This window comes from Hypanus sabinus, chromosome 12 (genome assembly GCF_030144855.1).
Source record: "Hypanus sabinus isolate sHypSab1 chromosome 12, sHypSab1.hap1, whole genome shotgun sequence".
Classification (NCBI taxonomy): Eukaryota; Metazoa; Chordata; class Chondrichthyes; order Myliobatiformes; family Dasyatidae; genus Hypanus; species Hypanus sabinus.
In genome coordinates this window covers 21,054,281-21,074,999 of record NC_082717.1, presented here as the reverse complement: position 1 = coordinate 21,074,999, position 20,719 = coordinate 21,054,281, and the positions used below count along the sequence as shown (strand labels likewise).

The following is a 20,719-nucleotide window of genomic DNA, read 5'->3' as shown; positions in this document are numbered from 1 at the left end:
AATAGCCAATGAGAAAAGAAGTCCAGTTTTGCTGAGAGCGGTAGGTGAAAAGGCATAACATTTGCTTAGAAGCTCGACTGCTCCAACCAAATCAGTCAGAAAGAGCTTTTCTGATTTCATAAACGTAATGCAAGAACATTCAGAACTGTTGTTGATTTTCACCTGGACCAGCATCCAGAATGGGTACAGGTTGAACCACAGCGAAAGTCAAGAATTATTTCCCTGCATAACATCACTTCCTTGGTGAATGACTCAACCGTCAGCTGTTGATTGCAAACAATACAGTTCAGGGTGAGAGGTTCTGTTTTAGATCTGAGACCAACAAATGAGACCCCACTGGCATTACAACAATAAGGCCATAACATATAGGAGCAGAATCAGGCCATTTGGCCTATTGAGCCTGCTCTGCCATTTCTGCATGGCTGATCCAATTTTCCTCACAGCCCCAATCTCCTGCTTTCTCCCCATAACTCTTCATGCCCTGACTAATTAAGAATCTATCAACCTCCGCCTTAAATATACATAAAGGGTCTCCACAGATAGAAGTTGTATCCTCTGGTCTTAGACTCTCCTACCAGAGGAAACATCCTCTTCACATCCAGTCTATCAAGGTCTTTCACCATTCAATAGATTATGTGAATTAGGTCACATCTCATCCTTACGAATTCTAGTGAATACAGGCCCAGGGCCATCAAACTCTCTTCATATTCTTTATTTATTCATTTATGGGTTGTAGGCATCACATATATTGCCCCTCCCTAGTTGCCCTTGAGAAGGTGGTGATGAGCTGACTCCTTGAACCGCTGTAGTCCATGAGGTGTAGGTACACCCACAGTGCTGTTAGGGAGGGAATTCCGTGATTTTGACCAGGCGACAATGAAGGAATGGCGATATGTTTCCAAGTCAGGATGGTGAGAGACTTGGAGAGGATTTCCCAGTGGAGGTGTTCCCAGGTACCTGCTGTCCTCGTCGATCGAGATGATAGTGGTCGTGGGTCTGGAAGGTGTTGCCTTAGGAACTTTGAGGTGTTGTTGCAGTGCATCTTGTAGATACTGCAAATGTTTGTCAGTGGTGGAGGGGATTGGATGCTTGTGGAAAGGGTATCAATCAAATGGGCTGCCTTGTACTGGATGGTGTCAAGCTTCTTGAGTGTTGATGGAGCTGCACTCATTCAGAATTCTATTACACTCCTGACCTGAGCTTGTAGTTGGTGGACAGGCTTTTGGGAGTCAGGTAATGAGTTACTTGCCACAGGATTCCTAGCCTTTGACCTGCTCTAGTAGCCACAGTGTTAATATGGCTAGACCAGTTCAGTTTCCTGTCAATGGTAGCACCTAGGATGTTGATAGTAGGGGGCTGAGAGATAGTGATGCTACTGAATGTCAAGGGACTATGGTTAGAGCCTCTCTTGTAGGAGATGGTCATTGCCTGGCACTTGAGTGGCTCGAATGTTACTTGCCACTTGTCAGCCCAAGCCTGGATATTGTAAGGTCCTATTGCGCTTGGGTATAAGCTGCTTCACTATCTGAGGAGTCATGAAGGGTGCAAAGCATCGTGCACTCATTTTTGAACATCACCACTTCTGACCTTATGACGGAAGAAAGGTCATTGATGAAGCAGTTGAAGATGGTTAATCCTAGGCCAAGCTATTCAATCCTGGAATCATTTTCTTTGAACTTCCTTTGAACTTTCTCCAGTTTCTGCACATCTTTTCTAAGATAAGGGACCAAAAACTTCTCACAGTACTCCAAGAAACAGAGCTGAGTCAGCTCTCGGAAGACCCTAGAGGTCTTGCCATTTTACATCAGAGATGGAAAATGAAGGTCCCACTGTTAAGCAGAGCTTACTTGGCTTGGGGATGAAGGGAAAGGAAGCTATCATGGAGTCCTGGCAAAATCTCACACATCAGGATCCTGTAATGTGTTGGATTGTTCCTGTTTTTTCTCGGCATTTTCTGCATTTATTGTCTTGAATTTGTTGATCTTTTATTATTTATTTTTGACAATTTTTGTGTTAACCATCTGGTCCTGTTTTGCCACAAGGAACCACCTGATCTGAGGATAATAAATATTATTTTTATTATTATTACTTTTTTCTCTTTCATTGGTACTTGCACAGGTTTTTTTGTGTATTGGTTGTTGTTGGTCTTTCAATGATTCAATTGTCTCTCTCATATTTACTGTAAATGCCCACAAGAAAATTAGTCTCAGGGTTGTACCTGGTGACATACATGTAGTTTGAAAATAAATTTACTTTGAACTTTGAACATACTGGTGATGCTTTATTCACAATCCCTCTGTGGTACATTCTGACCAGACCAATTGAGTAGAATGTCTACAATCTAATGAGAAATACTGTGGCTATATTTTATTAAGCATTTAAGGAAACTGGGTATATCACCAAAGACTTGCAAACTTGTACCATGGAGAGCATTCTAACTGGTTGCATCACCATCTGATGTGGAGAGGCCACTGCAAAGAACTGGGAAAAAACTGCAGTAGGTTGCAAACTCAGCCTGCTGTAGACTCCCCAGCATCCAGGACAGCTTCAAAAGGCGATGCCTTAAAAAGATGACATCCATCGCCCAGGACGTGTCCTCTCTTTAATGAGGTGGTCCAGGAGCCTGAAGACACACATTCAACATCTTATGAACAGCTTCTTCCCCTCTGCCATCAGATTTCAGAATGGACAATGAACAGATGTATGCTACCTCTCTATGTTTTTCTTTATTTGCTCTATCCTTTTAGCACTACTTACTGAATTTAATTATATATATTTTTCTTATTACAATTTATAGTTTATGTATTGAAATGCACTGCTGCCAAAAAGTAACAAGTTTCACAGCATTAGCCTGTCGTATTAAACCTGATTCTGATTCAGATTCCTGATGTTCAAAATCAGGGCACTGGGGGGTAACTGTGGTTGCTCATTCCTTGCTAGCTGAGAAGGTGGTACGCTAGGGTCCTATTGGATAGCTCCACGACAAACTTGTAGGCAAGTGGCAGGGTCTGTGAGGGATGGCAACCATAACGGCAGCCTTCCGAACAGTGGTGTTCCTGTGGGCTGAGGCTGCAGTTCAGGCTGGAAGAGGTGTCGGCGCAGAGCAGGGCGGACGAGGGTGGAATCCCGTCCAGCGGATCCTGGGCGAATGGGTGGAAAGTGGAGGCTCGGAAGTTCTGCTTCCTGTCATAGCTGTCGGCGTGGTCCTGGGACCACCGACGTCGGAAGGTCAGAGTGCTCGCCAAGGGCAGGTTGCTGTCTCCGTGCCTGTCGTAGCTGTTGGTGCGGTAGAAGCTGCTCTGTGTCAGCACTCTGAGTGTTCCTTTTCCCTCCCACAATCCAAAGACGCACACGTTACTAGGTTAAGTGGTCACATCTGTTACGAACCCCGTAACTGGGTTACTTACCAGCAAAGATAGAGATGTCTGTTGGAGTCTGGTGATACTATTTTTAACAGTATTTATTAGTAAAAATACACAAAAATAATATCAATGCAAATATACAGATAATATACGTCGTCTAAACCTAAAAGTGCGGGTATAATAATAATCAATAAGAAACAAGCTCTATCGTTGTCTAGGGGATAATGAATCGTCCAATGGAAATCTGAAGTTCGCTTTAGTTCACACAGGCTGCAGCCGTTTGTTCGTCGCTGTGTTGTAATGTGTTGTAATTGTTGGAGAGAGAGAGAGAAAGAGAAAAACTTGCCGACTTTCCTTGGTATGATCTTGATCCGTATCCATCCTTTAGCTAGACCGTTCCGTGATGAGCTCGTCATCCAGGCAAAGGAGGACGCACGTGGACCTTCCACCGGCTTTCGCTATAAAAACGCTGTCACGGGATTTCTAGCGTTTCTCCTGATGCGTCTAAAGGGGTGTTCCCCAGACCCCTCTTTTATCCTCACTCACGGGGTCTCAGATGTCAGTCAGGTTGGGATGATGCAATCCCTCAACCAGCCCACTCTGGTTGTCTCCTGAGGGGTTTCAATGAATAGTACAGTACTCAATACACAATTCCTTCTCCAAGAGACAATGGCAGTAATCAGTGGTTCCGTTCCGCTTATGTCAGGACACATTCCAAATCTTGTGTATTCTGCGTCTCTCTCTCTCTCCTTTCCTGACATGCTGTGTATCTCTCTCTCATTTCCTGGGTCTCAGACCCGAAATAATAGGGATCTTGAGATTCTGAAAAAGGAGGGGGCGACTTTGTACCCTTCGGCCCCTCAGAGTTGCTCCACCTTCGTAACACATCGCTGTAATTGAGTAGTGTGGGCTCATTGTGCCAAAGGGCTCGGCACAACGTCGTATCTCTAAATAAACAACTAAAGTCAATAAGTAGAATTCCATCTTTTGTGGTGATCTCCACTCTTCCCTCCCTCCACATGGTCCTTTCTTCCCTCTCCCTACAGGGCAGTAGTGCAGTGTCGCTTTACAGTGCCAGCCACAGAGCTTCAATTCCCACAGCTGTTTGTATGTTCTCGCCATTACCCCCCATGTTTTCTCCAGTTGCTACGGTTTCCTCCCACATTCCGAAGATGCAGAGGTTAATTGGTTAGTGAGTTGTGGGCACTCCATATTGGCACTATAAGAGTGGGGATGATTGCAGGCTTTCCGCAGCACAACCCTTTATTGTGTTGGTTGCTGATATTTCAATGTACAGTGGGGACTGTAGATTTTTATTTCTGGTTTCAGATACTATAGTGGACACAGATCCCTACTCTGAACATCTTCAAGGCTCTCTGGGATCAGTTGGAGAGACAGAAGCAAGCGAGACAGCCAAGGTCGGCAGAAGTTCTGTGGCAAATTCTCCGAGATGTTTGAAACAACCTACCAGCTGATTTTCTTATAAAGCTGCATGACCGTGTACCTAAGAGAACTATGCAGTTCTGAAGGCAAAGAGGGTGGTCACACCAAATTTTGATATGATTCAGTTTTTTTTTACTGTTCACTGCTCTTTATAATATTTTATTTTGATATTTAGGTAAATTTCAATCCATTATTTTTGACTGCATCTTCACTTTCCAAATTTTTTTTACACGTGCCTAAGACTTTTGCATGGCACTGTACGTGGGGTAAATAAAGGCAATCTTTAATCTTTCATCTTTCTTCATCATTTACTCTTCATTCCAGAGTTGGTTTGGTACTGACATTCCCAATAATTTAGTACCTAGCAGTTACTGGTTTTCACCCGGGTGGCCTCAGTCCAACTCCTGGTATGGGAAAGGGGTGGGTTGGTAGCATGGTGGTCAGAATAATGCGATTACAGCACCAGTGACCCAGATTCCATTCCACTGCAGTCCGTAAGGAGCTTGTAAAGATGCAGAGGTCCATAGGTTAATTGGCCCACATGGGTGTAATTGGACGCGTCTGGGAAGCATGGTGACACTGGCGAGCTGCCCCCAGCACATTCTCGGACAGTGGTATTCATTTACGTAAACGCAAAATTTCACTGCATGTTGTAATGTTATGATGTGCATGTGACAAACAAGGCTAATCTTGAATCTTGAATCCTGACGAAGGGTCTCGGCCTGAAACGTCGACAGTGCTTCTCCTTGTAGAAGCTGCCCGGCCTGCTGTGTTCCACCAGCATTTTGTGTGTGTTGCTTGAATCCTTAAGCTTTCTTTATTACTTAGTCTCCATGTAAAGTTTGGATTGGTGCCTGACTTTACCAGTAATGCCAGGAATTCTAAAAATCCCAATAATTTACCATTGAACATCATGGGTATCTTTACTGTATTACAGTACAAGTGATCTGGATTCAATCCCTGCCCCAGTTTGGAAGGAGATTGTACATTCTCCCCATAACTGCATGGGTTACCTCTGGGTGCATTGAAAATTGAAAAGTGTGAATATAAGACTAAAGGTGTTCTATTTGAATATGCTCGGTATACGGAATAAGGTAGAGAAATTGTAGCACAGTTACAGTTTGGCATTTATGATGTTGTGGACATCACTGAATTGTGGCTTAAAGAAGACTAAAGCTGGGAGCTTAACGTCCAAAGGCACACATTGTATCAAAAAGACGCAGGTAGACGAAGGGGGTGACATGGCTTTGTTGGTAAAAAATGAAATCAAATCATTAGAGAGAAGTGACACAGGGTTGGTCGGTGTTGCATCATTGTGGGCAGAGCTAAGGAACTCCAGGGACAAAATGGCCCTGATAGGAATATATACAGACCCCAAAACAGTACAAGGGACATGGTCTACAAGTTACGAAAGGAGATGGGAGATGCATGTCAAAAAGGTAATGCTACGATGGTCATGGGAATCTCAGTGTGTGGGTAGATTATGAAAATCAGAGTGGTGCTGGAGCCCAAGAGGTGGGAGTTTCTAGGATGCCTACAAGATGGCTTTTTAGGACTGCTCATGGTTGATCCCACTAGGGAATCAGCTATTCTAGATTGCGTGCTGTGCAATGAATTACAGTTGATTAGAGAGATTAAGGAAAAGAAACACTTAGGGTAAAGTGATCAAATTCACCCTGAACTTTGAGAAGGAGAAGCTAAAGTCAGATGTACCAATATTACAACGGAGTAAAGGGAATTACAGAAGCATGAGAGAGAAATTGGCCAGAATTGATTGGAAAAGAACATAAGCAGGGGAGACAGAAGAGCAGCAACAGCTGGAGTTTCAGGAAGCAATTCAGAAGACACAGGATATATACATCCTAAAGAGGAAGAAGTATTCTTTTTTTTAAATTAGTTTTTCAAAACATTTTACAAATTAAAAACCCCAAATCCCAATTAGGAACATTAAAACAGTGCAAAATTAAGCATACAATAACAATATGCTACAAAGGAAGAGAATTTAGCAAAAAAAAAGCACCTAAATTAAAGACAAGTAAGCTTAGTGTCCCCCCCAAGCACCACAACACAAGAAAAAACAACAGCAACTCCAGACCAACCACAACACAATATAGAGAGTATAAGTCAGGACAGCCAAGCTCCCAGACTGTGAATACACTCAGCAACAGAGGATAGTAATTCCTTCTACCAGAAAAAAAAGGAGCTGAAAGCAAGGGACCGAAAAGAAAAAAAAACCTAGTCAAGAGGAAGGTTATGAAAGTACTCGATAAAAGGTCCCCAGACCTTATGGAACTTTAGATCCGAATTGAGAACTGAATAATGAATTTTTTCGAGGTCCAAACAGGCCATGATGTCGTTAAGCCATTGAGCATGAGTGGGCGGGGCAGCATCTCTCCATCTGAGGAGGATCAAGCGTCTAGCCAGAAGAGAGGCAAAGGATAATATTCGGCATTTGGTCGGACCCAGACATAAATCTGTCTCACCCCAAAAACCGAACAGAGCAATTAAGGGGTTTGGTTCTAGGTGCTGATTCAGAATACACGATAACATAGTGAAGACATCTTTCCAGAATTTCTCCAAGCTAGGACAGAACCAGTACATATGGATGAGAGAGGCCACGCCCCTCTTGCATTTATCACAGAACGGACTAACGCTAGGGTAGAATCGAGATAGTTTAGATTTAGACATATGGGCTCTATGAACAATCTTAAACTGTAAAAGGCAGTGGCGAGCACAAAGAGAGGTTGAATTAACCGATTTGAGAGCTGAATCCCAGCTCTCCTCAGATAAGGAGATATTTAAATCCTGCTCCCAGGCCATTTTGATTTTATCCATGGGGGCCCGTCGTAAGGCCGCTAGTTTATCTCGGATGATTGATATTAAGCCTTTACCTAGTGGATTCATGGAAAGAAATAGGTCCATAGCATTTTTCGCAGGCATTTCAGGGAAGTTAGGAATTAAAGGAGCAATAAAGTGTCGGATTTGGAGATATCTGAAAAAATGAGCATTGGGCAGATTGAACTTAACAGAGAGCTGCTGAAAAGAAGCGAAGCGATTATCAATGAAAAGATCTTCAAAATGTCTAATGCCCTTCCTATACCAAACCTGGAATGCTGAATCGTATGTAGTAGGTAAAAAAAGGTGATTATGAGCAATAGGGCTGGAAACGGAAAACCCCTGGAAACCATAGCATTTCCTGATCTGAGCCCATATACGCAAAGTGTGTCTAACAAGAGGATTAGCTATTGATCTGGGCAGACTACTAGGGAGTGCAGAGCCAAGAAGTGCAGAGACAGATAATTCTTTGGTGGAGCTCAGCTCCATCGCCACCCAGTTAGGGCACTCGGGTTGGCCATGGAAGAAAGACCAGAAGGTAGCACAACGTATATTAGCTGCCCAATAATATAAACGAAAGTTAGGTAAAGCCATGCCACCCTCTTTTTTAGATTTTTGGAGATGGATTTTATTAATTCTAGAGCGCTTATTCTGCCACAGATATGACAAAATAATAGAGTCTAAGGAATCAAAAAAAGATTTAGGAATAAAAATTGGGATAGATTGAAATAGGTATAAAAATTTGGGGAGAACATACATTTTAACAACATTAATACGACCTACCAAAGACATAGATAGAGGTGACCATTGTACCAGACTCTGTTTTATAGCATATGAAAGGTTGGCAAAGTTTTCACGAAGGAGATCTTTAAACTTCCTTGTGTAAACTTATCTTGTAATTCCAAGATAAGTAAATTGATTATGGACTACTTTAAAAGGGAGATCATGAAATGTTAGTTCTTGTGCTTCTTTAGGAAGAAGTATTCTAAAAGCTAACAAGAGAAGTCGAAGCCAACATAAAAGCCAAGGAGAGGGCATATAATAGAGCAAAGATTAGTGGGAAGCTTTTAAGGACCAACACAAGGAAACTAAAAAAGTAACTAAGCAGGAAAAGATGGGATACGAAGGTAAGCTGGCCAATAATATTAAAGAGGATACCAAAATTTTCATCAGATTCATAAAGCGTAAAAGAGATGTGGAAGTGGATATTAGGCTGCTGGAAAATGATGCTAGAGAGGTAGTGATGGGGGTCAAGGAAATGGTGGCCTAACTGTAAAAATATTTTGCATCAGTCTTTGCTGTGGAAGGTATTAACAGTATACCAGAAGTTTGAGAGTGCCAGGGGGCAAAAGTATGTGAAGTTTCCATTACGAAGGAGAAGGTTCTTTGGAAACGGAAAGGCCTAAAGGAAGCCAGGTCAACTGGACCAGATGGTGTATACCCTAGGGTTCAGAAAAAGGTGGCTGAAGAGACTGTAGGGGCATTGGAAATTATCTTTAAAGAATCAATTAAATCTGGCATGGTTACGGAGGAATGGAAAATTGCATATGTTACTCCACTCTTTAAGAAGGGAGAGAGGCAGAAGAAAGGAGATTATAGGCCCATTAGTCTGAACTCAGTGGTTGAGAAGATGTTGGAGTCAACTGTTAAGGATGTGGTTTCTGTGTACTTGGAGGCACATAGTCATAGTCAGCATGGTTTCCTCAAGAGAGAATCCTACTTGACAAATCTGTTGGAATTCTTTGAGGAAATAACAAGCGAGATAGACACAGAAGAGGCAGTGGATGTTGTGTACTTGGATTTTCAGAAGGCCCTTGACAAGGTGCTTAACATGTTAGAGCTCATGATATTGCAGGAGAGATTCTAGCATGGATAATGCATTAGATGATTGGCAGGAGGCAAAGAGTGAGAATAAAGGGAGCCTTTTCTGACTGGCTGCCAGTGAGTACCGATTCATTTTACGTTATATGTCAATGATTTGGATGTAGCTAAGTTGGCAGATGATACAAAGGTAGGTGCAGTTTTGAGGAAGTAGAGAGGTGACAGAAGGATTTAGACGGATTAGGAAAATTGGCAAACAAGTAGAAGAAATAAAAGGAATGACTATTTTCTAAACAGAGAGAAAATACAAAACTCTGAGGTGCAAGGAGACCTTGTGCAGGATTCACTAAAGGTTAATTTACAAGGTGAGTCAGTGGTGAGAAAGGCAAATGCAATTTTAACATTTATTTTAAGTGACCATAAGACATTGAGCAGAATTAGGCTTTTTGGCCCATTGTCACTGCTCTGCCATTCAAATATGGCTGATCCATCTTTTACTCTCCTCAATCCCACTCCCCAGCCTTCTCCTCATAACTTCTGATGCCATGGTCAATCAACAGCCTATTAATATCTGCCTTAAATATACCCAATGACCTGGCCTCCACAGCTGATTGTGGTAAAAAAATTCCACCAATACCCTCTGGCTAAAGAAATTTCTCTGCCTCCCACATTTAAATGGATGTTCCTCTATCCTGAGGTTGTGCCCTCTTGTCCTAGACTCCCCCACCATGGGAAACATCCTTTCCACATCTACTCTGTCTAGGCCTTTCTAAATTTGAGTGGTTTCAATGAGATCCCCACTTCTAAATTCCAGCGAGTACAGGCCCAGAGCCATTAAATGTTCCTCAGGTAATAACCCTTTCATTCCTAGAATCAGCCTTTTAAACTCCTGTTTTGCCTTCTTCACCACCAACTCAAACTGCAAGTTAACCTTGAGGGTGTTCTGCACAAGGACTCCCAACTCCCTTTGTATCTCAGTTAATTTGGATTTTCTTCCCATTTAGAAAATAGTCTGCTCATTTATTTCTTCTACCAAAGTGCATGACCATGCATTTTCCAACATTGTATTTCATTTGCCACTTTCTTACCCATCCTCCTAATCTGACAGTCCTTCTGCAGCCTTCCTATTTCCTCAACAATACCTGCCCCTCCACCAATCTTCATATCATCTGCAAACTTGGTAACAAAGCCATCTATTCCATCATCTAAATCATTTATATACAGCATAAAAAGAAGTGGTCCCAACACCGACCCCCGCGGAACACCAGTAGTCACTGGCAACCAACCAGAAAAGGATCCTTCTATTCCCACTCAATGCCACCTACCTATCAGCCAATGCTCTTAACCATGCTATTAACTTTCCTGAGATACCATAGGCTCTTAACTTGGTAAGCAGCCTCATGTGTGGCACCTTGTCAAAGGCTTTCTGAAAGCCCATATATACAGCATCCACTGCAACCCTTTTATCTATCCTACTTGTATTCTCCTCAAAGAATTCCAATAGGTTTGTCAGGCAAGATTTTCCCTTAAGGAAATCATGCTGACTTTATCCTATCTTGTCCTGTGTCACCAAGTATTCCATAACCTCATCCTGAACAATTGACTCCAATATCTTTCCAGCCACTGAGGTCAGGTTAATTGGTCTATAATTTCCTTTCTTAACGAGTGGAGTGACATTTGCAATTTTCCAGTCCACCAGAACCATGCTAGGGTCCAATAATTCTTTAAAAAGCATTACTAATGCCTCCACAATCTCTACCACTACATCTTACAGAACCCTAGGGTGCAATTCAACTGGTCCAGATGAGTAATGTTCCTTTAGGTCTTTCAGCTTTTTGAACATCTTCTCCCTTGTAATAGTAACTGCACTCACTTCTCTTCCCTCACACCCTTCAATGCCTGGCACACTGCTAGTGTCTTCCACTGTAAAGACTGATGTAAAATACTCATTTAGTTCATCTGCCATCTCCTTATCCCTTGGTATTATTTCTCCGGGTTCATTTTCTAGCAGTCCTATATCCATTCACAAACAAGAGAAAATCTGCAGATACTGGAAATCTGAGCAACACACACAAAATGCTGGAGGTACTCAGCAGGCCAGACAGCATCTAGGAAAAGAGACCAGTTGAAGGGTTTTGGCCCAAAACATCAACTATACTCCTTCCCTAGATGCTGCCTCCAGATGAGTAGCTCCAGCATTTTGTCTGTTACTTATATCCACTCTCATTTCCCTTTTATTTTTTATATACTTGAAAAAGATTTTTCTATCCACTTTGATTTTGTTAGTTAGCTTACGTTCACCTTTCATCTTTTCCTTCCTAATGATTCTTTTAGTTCCTTTCTGTAGGTTTTTAAAAGCTTTCCAATCCTCTATCTTCTCGCTAATTTTTGCTCTGTTGTATGCCCTCTCTTTTGCTTTTACATTAACCTTGATCTCCCTTGTCAGCCACAGTTGTACTATTTGGCCATTTGAGTATTTCTTTGTTTTTGGAATACACCTATCCTGTACCTTCCTCATTTTACCCAGAAACGTAAGCCATTGCTGATCTGCTGTCATCCCTGCCAGCATCTCCTTCCAATTTACTTTGGACAACTCCTCCTTATACCACTGTAATTTCCTTTACTGCACTGAAATTCTGCTATGCAAGACTTTTCTTTCTTTCTATCAAATTTCAAGATGAGCTCAATCATATTATGATCACTGTCTCCTAAGTATTCCTTTACCTTAAGCTCCCTAGTCACCACCAGTTCATTGCATAACACCCAATCCAGTATAGCTGATCCCCTAGTAGGTTTAACAACAAATTGCTCTAAAAAGCCATTCATAGGCTTTCTACAAATTTACTCCCTTAATATCCATGACCAACCTGATTTTCCCAATTTACCTGCATGTTAAAATCTCACATGACTATCATAACATTGCCCCTTTGACTCACCTTTTCTATTTCCAATTGTAATCTGTAGACTTTGTGTCCATCTTCAGATGCAAAAAATCTATCGAAAGTCTCCACCATCGTTTTCAAGTTAAGTCAAGTCAAGTCACTTTTATTGTAATTTCAATCATAACTGCTGGGACAGTACATAGTAAAAATCAGACATTTTTTCAGGACCATAGTATTACGTAACACAGTACCAAAACTAGACTGAACTACGTAAAAAACAACACAGAAAAGAAACTACACTAGATTACAGACCTACCCAGGACTGCATAAAGTGCACAAAACAGTGCAGGCATTACAATAAATAATAAACAAGACAATAGGCACAGTAGAGGGCAGTAAGTTGGTGTCAGTCCAGGCTCTGAGTATTGAGGAGTCTGATAGCTTGGGAGAAGAAACTGTTACATAGTCTGGTCGTGAGAGCCCGAATGCTTCGGTGCCTTTTCCCAGATGGCAGGTGGGAGAAGAGTTTGTATGAGGGGTGCGTGGGGTCCTTCATAATGCTGTTTTCTTTGCGGATGCAGTGTGTAGTGTAAATGTCAGTAATGGTGGGTAGAGAGACCCTGATGATCTTCTCAGCTGACCTTACTATCCGCTGCAGGGTCTTGCAGTCCAAGATGGTGCAATTTCCAAACCATGCAGTGATGCAGCTGCTCAGGATACTCTCAATACAATCCCTACAGAATGTGATGAGGATGGGTGGGAGGTGGACTTTCCTCAGCCTTTGCAGAAAGAAGAGACACTGCTGGGCTTTCTTTGCTATGAAGCTGGTGTTGTGTGACCAGGTGAGGTTCTCCGCCAGGTGAACATCAAGAAATTTGGTGCTCTTAACGATCTCTACTGAGGAGCCGTCGATGCTCGGCGGGGAGTGGTCGCTCCATACCCTCCTGAAGTCAACAACCATCTCTTTTGTTCACATTCAGAGACTGCAATATAAAAGCAATAATGTAATGAAGAGTCTTTATAAAGTACTGGTGAGCCCTGACCTGGAGTATTGAGAACAGCTGTTGGCACCTTAGCTGAGAAAGGATGTGTCATCATTGGAGATGTTTCAAAGGAGGTTCACAAAAATGATTCTGGTCTTGTCATATGAAGAGCATTTTTATGGGTCTGGGCTTGTACTCACTGGAATTCAGAAGAATGAGGGGTGACCTCATTGAAACCTATTGAATGCTGAAAGTCTTCAACAAAGTGGATTTGGATAGGATAATTCCTAAAGTGGGAATTTTAAGATAAGGGGACGCAGCCTTATAATATAATGCTATCCTTTTAGGACTGAAATGAGGATGTATTCCTTTAGCAAGAGAGTGGTGAATCCTGAGTTCAAAAATCCTCACCACAGGTGCCTGCAGAAGCCAAGACATTGGATGTACATAAGGCAGAGTTTGATACATTCTTGACTAGCTTGTGCGTGACAGGATATAGGAAGAGGCAGCAGATTGTGGCAGAGAGGGAAATTGGATCAGCCATGATGAAATGGTGGAGCAGACTTGGTGGGCCAAATGGCCTAATACTTCTCCTAAGTCTTATGGTCTTATATGTTATAGATCACACAACAGTCTGCAGGATTTACAGTTACAAATTTGTAGAGAGATTGCAGACAGAAATGTAAGTTTGTTACAGCAGGTGTTTTTAGCTTTCCATATATTGACTGGGACTCCTATACAGTAAAAGGGGTACATGGGATAGGCTTTAACAAATATATTTAGGAAAATTTCCTTCATCAGTACATATAATCCCAACTAAAGAGTGTGTCATACTTGACTTGCTATTAGGGAATGAGACAGGGCAGGTGACAAAATTTGTGTAGTGTTACAATTTAAATCTGGTGATCATAATGCCATTAGTTTCAAGTTAATATGGAAAATAATTAGTCTAGTCTTGTAGGTTGAGATTCTAAACTGAAGAAAGGCCAATTTTGATGATATCGGAAATGATCTGGCAAGTGTGAATTGGGGACGGGCTGTTTTCTGGGAAAGGTGTACCTGATAGGTGGGAGACCCTCAGCAGTGAAATTTTGAGAGTACAAAGCTTATGCATGCTTGTAAAAACAGCAGTTTTAGAGAACTTTGGTTTTCATGTGATACTGATGCACCGGTTAAATAAAAAGGGAGGTCCATAGCAGGTATAGGCAGCTAGGTCAAATGAAGTACTTATGGAGTATAAGAAATGCAAGAGAAGACTTCAGAAAGAAATCAGGAAGGATAAAGGATGCTTTCGCATGAAGTTGCTCGAGCAGACAAGCTGATGGAGAATCCTAAGGGATTCTACAGACAGCTTAAGAGCAAGGGACAAGATTGGTCATTTGGAAGATGAGAATGGTAATCCATGCATGGAGTCCGAAAAAATGGGGGAGACCTTAAATGGATTTTTTTGCATCAGAATTTACTCTGCAGCTTTATAAGTTCCTATGCATTCTGATTGCTGTACCAGACCATGATGCAACCAGTCAGGACTCTTCCAACAGTGCATCTTTAAAAACCTGGTTAGCCAACACTTGAAATAATGTCTTCAATTCCAGTGACTTCATTACAGGATGGGTGTGGACACTTTAGAGAGGGGCCAGAGGAGATGTACTAGGATGCTGCCTGGATTAGAGAGCATATCTTATGAGGATAAGACCTAATAGCACACCTGATAGAGTAAGATGACTTGATAGAGGCATAGACAGCCACTTATTTCCCAGGGTGGAAATAGCTAATATGAGTGGAGATATTTCTAAGGAGATTGAAGTAAAGAATGGGGAAGTATGTCAGAGGTAGGACTGGACCGGACCGGCTATTTGTCCCATCAGTGAAGAGGCTACATAGCATATATGCCAGGACCACCAGCCTCAAAAACAAGCAGTTTTCCACAAGCAGTAAGATGGATTAACACTTCCCTCCACTAACCCACCCCACCCCACCCCATCCCCATTAACCACTACTTTATCATTTCCTGTCAGTCACCTTATGTAGACACTCCTGTGTCTCGCATCACTTTATAGACACATAATCAATTGAAGCATGTAAATTATTTCAGCGATTTATATTTATTGTTTTTTAAAAATATCGTGTTCTTTGTGTGTGTTTTGTTTTGTGTTGCAGCAAATCTAGAGAGAGAATTATTTCGTTCTCCTTTACACTTGTGTACTGTAAATGACAAACAATCTTGAGATCAGTCATTATCTTCCCAAATGAAGGCGGAATCTTAGGGGCTGACTAGTTCACTGCAACTTCGTAAAAACTCAAATGGCATTATCAGGAATATTTATCAATCAAACGTCACTAGTTGGTTCCTTCTAAGTCAGATAGCATTTATAGAAGGAATAAACTGTCGACGTTCTTCATCTGTACTGGAAATCATCTGCGAAATCTCCTGAATTCTTTATTCCTTCCGCTTCTCTCAGCCCGTAGTGCTGGACCGGTCTGACGTCACTGTTTTGCCCACAGTAAAGATGGCGATAGCGTGGCTTCAGGGTTGGCGGTTAATCTCGCGAGGTTTCGTGCCTTTCGACCGGCGTGGACTTGAGCCGGCAGGAGCTTTGGGAGTAGGTTGGACGGTCGGTGAGGCTGTTCGGCGGCATGAATAGACACTAGTTGAGCGAAGTGGGGCACGGATTCGCCGGCATGTTGATCTCCGGGTTAATGCGCGTGTGTCGCCCGAGGTGTTGCACAGATTTCGGTTCAAGGGTAAGGCGGCTTTGCGGCCCAGGCGGGTACCGGGTTATAAAGGGGCGAACTGTGGCCTTGCAGTTAACGTGTTGTTGAGCTTTCTACCAAATCGAATACAGCCGTCTAAAACGTTTCCTTTTATCCCAGTCAGTTAAGAAGCGATCTCCAGTTCCAAGGTTGAACATCAGTCCTCAAACTCTTCCAACATAATCCCTCATTTGCTGTTCCCCCAGCAGGTTGTGTTTTGCTCCAGATTCCGGCATCTGCAGTTCCTTATACCCTAATCTTTCCTTTGTTGTGTGTCAGGCTAGTTCCTCTTGGTGTAGTCAAGTTTGGGGACCAGTCTTGATTTAGCGGACAGTGCAGGAAGACATACCCAAAGCAGTTCAAAGTAAATTTATTATTTAAGTACATACGTCACCATATACAATCCCATAATATAATCAATGAAAGACTGCACCCAACAGGACAGACAACAACCAGAGTGGAAAAAAATCCAACAAAATATACAAATGCAAAAATAAAGAGAAAAAAGTAGTAATAAATAAATAAGCAGTAACCAAAGTGTTCCCTTACACATAGTTCTGTCACCTGTTCTAACTCGTTTCCTAATAGGAGATCTAATATTGCCTCCTCTCTAGTCGGTACTTCTATATGTTGATTTAGAAAACTTTACTGAACAGATATTACAAACTCTAACCTGTCTAGACCTTTAACAGTATGGGTCCCAAACAATATGTGGAAAATTAAAATCCTCTACTATCACAACTTTGTTTCCTGCAGTTTTCTGCTATCTCTCTGCAGATTTGCTCCACCAATTCTCGCTGACTATTGGTGGTCTATAATACGACCCCATTAAGTAAGGCCTTTGACAAGGTCCCGCATGGGTGGTTAGTTAGGAAGATTCAGTCACTAGGTATACGTGGAGAGGTAATAAATTGGATTAGAACATGGCTCAATGGGAGAAGTCAGAGAGTGGTGGAGGCCTGTGACTAGTGGTGTGCCACAGGGATCTGTGCTGGGTCCATTGTTATTTATCATCTATATCAATGATCTGGATGACAATGTGGTAAATTGGATCAGCAAATTTGCTGATGATACAAAGATTGGAGGTGTAGTGGACAGTGAGGGAGGTTTTCAAAGCTTGCAGAGGGATCTGGACCAGCTGGAAAAATGGGCTGAAAAATGGCAGGTAGAGTGTAATACAGTTGAGTGTGAGGTATTGCACTTTGGAAGGAAAAACCAAGGTAGAACATACAAGCTAAATGGTAGGGCACTGAGGAGAGCAGTAGAACAGAGGGATCTGGGAATACAGATACAAAATTCCCTAAAAGTGGCATCTCAGGTAGACAGGGTAGTAAAGAGAGCTTTTGGTACATTGGCCTTTATAAATCAAAGTATTGAGTATAAGAGTTGGAATGTTATGGTGAGATTGTATAAGGCATTGGTGAGGCCAAATTTGGAGTATTGTGTGCAGTTTTGGTCACCGAATTACAGGAAGGATATTAATAGGCTGAAAGAGTGTTGCTGGCACTTGAGAAACTGAGTTACAGAGAAAGGTTGAATAGGTTAGGACTTTATTCCCTGGAGCGTAGAAGAATGAGGGGAGATTTGATGGAGGTATATAAAATTATGTTGGGTATAGATAAGAGTGAATGCAAGCAGGCTTTTTCCACTGAGGCTAGGGGAGAAAAATAACAGAGGACATGGGTTAAGGGTGAAGGGGGAACAGTTTAAAGGGAACATTGGGGGGGTTTCTTCACACAGAGCGGTGGGAGTGAGGAATGAGCTGCCAGATGAAATTGTAAATGCGGGCTCACTTTTAACATTTAAGAAAAACTCGGACAGGTACATGGATGAGAGGGGTATGGAGGGATATGGTCTAGGTGCAGGTCAGTGGAACTAGGCAGAAAAATGATTCAGCACAGCCAAGGAGGGCCAAAAGGCCTGTTTCTGTGCTGTAATGTTCTATGGTTCTAATAAATATTGAGATCATAAGATGAAAAGTCCTTGAAAGTAAGTCCATAGTTTGTGGGAACAGTTTAGTGATGGGGCTAGTGAAGTTATTCCCTCTGGTTCAAAAGCTTGATCGTTGAGGGGTCATAACTGTTCTTGAAACTTTTTCCTGATGGCAGCAGTGAAAAGAGAGCATGGCCTAGATGATAGGGGTCCTTGATGAAAGCTGCTTTTCTGTGACAGTGCTCCATGTAGACGTGCTCAATGTTGGGGGGGGGGAGGGGGCTTCCCTGTGATGGACTTGGCCACATCCACTACTTTTTGTAGGCTTTTCCGTACCAGGCTGTGATGCAACCAGTCAATATACTCTTCCCCCACATGTCTGTAGAAGTTTCTCATATTTTTAGATGATATCCCAAATCTTTGCAAACTTTTAAGAAAGTAGAGGCGCAGCCGTGCTTTCTTCGTAATGGCATTTACATGCTGGACCCAGGACAGTTCCTGCAAGATGATATTTATTTTACTGAAATAGAGAGCAGAATAGGCCCTTTCAGCCCTTCAAGCTTTGCCCAGTAATTCCCCCATTTAACCCTAGCCTAATCACGGGACAATTTACAATGACCAATTAACCTGCTAACTGGTACACCTTTGGACTGTGGGAGGAAACTGGAGCATCCGGAGGAAACCCACACAGTCTATAAACTCCTTACAGGCAGCAGTGGGAATTGAACCTAGGTCGTTAGTACTGTAAAGCGTTGTGCTAAGCACTGCGTTACCAGGCCACCCCATATCTAATGACGTTCTTAAAGAAACTCCAGCGAAAGAACTGCATGTGCTTAATCAGTATACAATACACAGCAATCTTAGAACCAGTGGGTCAGATGCAAACTCTACAGTACTTCCACATATAATTGTAAAAGTTGTTTAACAAATGTTGAGATAAGGAGACTGAAAGACTATCTTGAACTGTAATTGGACCCAACATCATCCTCTCAGCATTTCAGGATGAACGTTGCAGCAGTGTTTGTCCAGAAATGTTGAGAGGATGATGGATTTCAGCTTCTTCCTGACAGAATCAGAGTCAAGTTTATTATCACTGACGTGTTGTGAAATTTGTTGTTTTGTGGCAATAGTGTTGGGTAATACATAAAATACTATAAATTACAATAAGAAATATATATAAATGATTTTATTATATAAAATAAATATTAAAAAATTTAGTAGTACAAAAAGGGAGCAAAAATAGGTAGTGTTCGTGGATCATTATCCAGTCGGGAATCTGATGTCACAGGGGAAAAGATATTCCTGAATCATTGAGTATTTGTCTTCTGGCTCTTGTGCCTCTTCCCTCGTGGTAGCAATGAGAAGAGGACATGTCCTGAGTGGCCGGGGGGGGGGGGGGGGGAGTCCTTAATGATGGATGCCACCTTATTGAGGCATTGCCTCTTGGAGATGGCCTCAGTGGGGGAAAGTTAGTGTTCAGGATGGGCTGGCTGAGTTTACTGTCTTCAGCAGCTGCTTCCAATCCTGTGCAGTGGCCCACTCCATATCTGTCTGTTGTCACAGAAGGTGGACTTAAGGCAATTCAAATCACTCCATGTGATTGTCAGGAAGCCCATGAGGGTGATGGCTATGGAATCTGACATCAACACCGCTAAAGTATGGTACTGTCATCTATTCAACAATGGTAGAAATTGCTCAGTTATATCCTGTCCCATCCAAAATAAAAAAATCTGATTACTATTTACTTCCAATTATCAGCAAAGCAATTTAAGTTGTCAGTGGTGCAATGCTCACCCAGTTTAGGTTTTGTCAGTTCAGCTTGGTAGGTTATCACATTATAAGGTGGACCAAGGGGCAGAGTTCAAAAGATGAGGTAAGAATGGTTGTTCTTTACTTCAAGGCAGCTTTTGCATGATTGTGGCTCAAAGAGGCCTCTACTATTCAGTGGGCATGATTTTGCAAAACTCTCCATTAATTATGTAAGGTTGGCTCCTATGGTTCTAGTTTATTATTCCAGCTCTAGGATATTATTGCAATAGTTCCTTTGTCAATGTCCTAAGGATGCATGGAAATACTATGAACTTGGGATTCCCCTCCAAGTTATATACCATTCTCCCGTTAAAAACAATTCCATTTCACCACCATCAGTGGGACTATATCCAGGAATTCTGATAAGAGAACCTGCAGCAAATCTAGGAAATGACTTAACCACCAGCTTCTCAGGGCAAGTAAGAATTGAGCAATGAAGACTTGTATCCAAAGGGCTCACAGGCTTATTCTCTCCTGCCCATATACTAGTGTGGTGTCTTCTCTGGGTTCTGTCCTGCTGTTCGGACAAGACAATTTGGGATTGTAATGTGATCAGGTTGCCAGCTGTGATTCTGTGAGGATGATTATCTTTTCAGCTTATTTATAAATGGTTGTTCTCTTATTTTAATTTTTGTGTACCACAACTAAGGGAAACATCTACTTGATATTCAGATTCATGAGTCTTGTAAGGTTTTTGGTGTTAATGACTCCTCCAGAGTTCAAAGAACAAGAGATTAAAAGCCTAATCCATTGAATATATCATATATCAAACTAGTCATCCCTGAAATCGGTCGTCTTGCCAAGCTATAAACAATCGGATTAAGAGATCATTACTCCTGTATTCAAATCCAGTTGTCTTCCAACTCTCCTGCTAAAACCTGTGTGCTATTTATTTCAG

The 20,719-nt window shown here is 42.1% G+C and overlaps 2 protein-coding genes across 2 annotated transcripts in view; one reads left to right on the top strand and one right to left on the bottom strand.

Annotated features, from left to right (window-relative positions):
* Positions 1-2,936: 2,936 nt before the first annotated feature.
* On the bottom strand, positions 2,937-12,475 carry LOC132403317 (myc target protein 1 homolog). The gene is made up of 2 exons (XM_059986769.1): positions 12,398-12,475; positions 2,937-3,329 (listed from the first exon to the last, which is right to left on the bottom strand). Exons 1-2 carry the CDS (start codon positions 12,473-12,475, stop codon positions 2,937-2,939), a joined length of 471 nt encoding a protein of 156 aa, XP_059842752.1.
* A 3,398-nt stretch (positions 12,476-15,873) lies between these two features.
* Positions 15,874-20,719, top strand: part of mrpl4 (mitochondrial ribosomal protein L4) — a 24,294-nt gene continuing 19,448 nt past the window's right edge. The window contains exon 1 of the mRNA XM_059985644.1: positions 15,874-16,071. Coding sequence (XP_059841627.1) covers positions 16,009-16,071 — 63 coding nt within the window. The 5' untranslated portion in view covers positions 15,874-16,008. The remainder of the gene's footprint in view (positions 16,072-20,719) is intronic.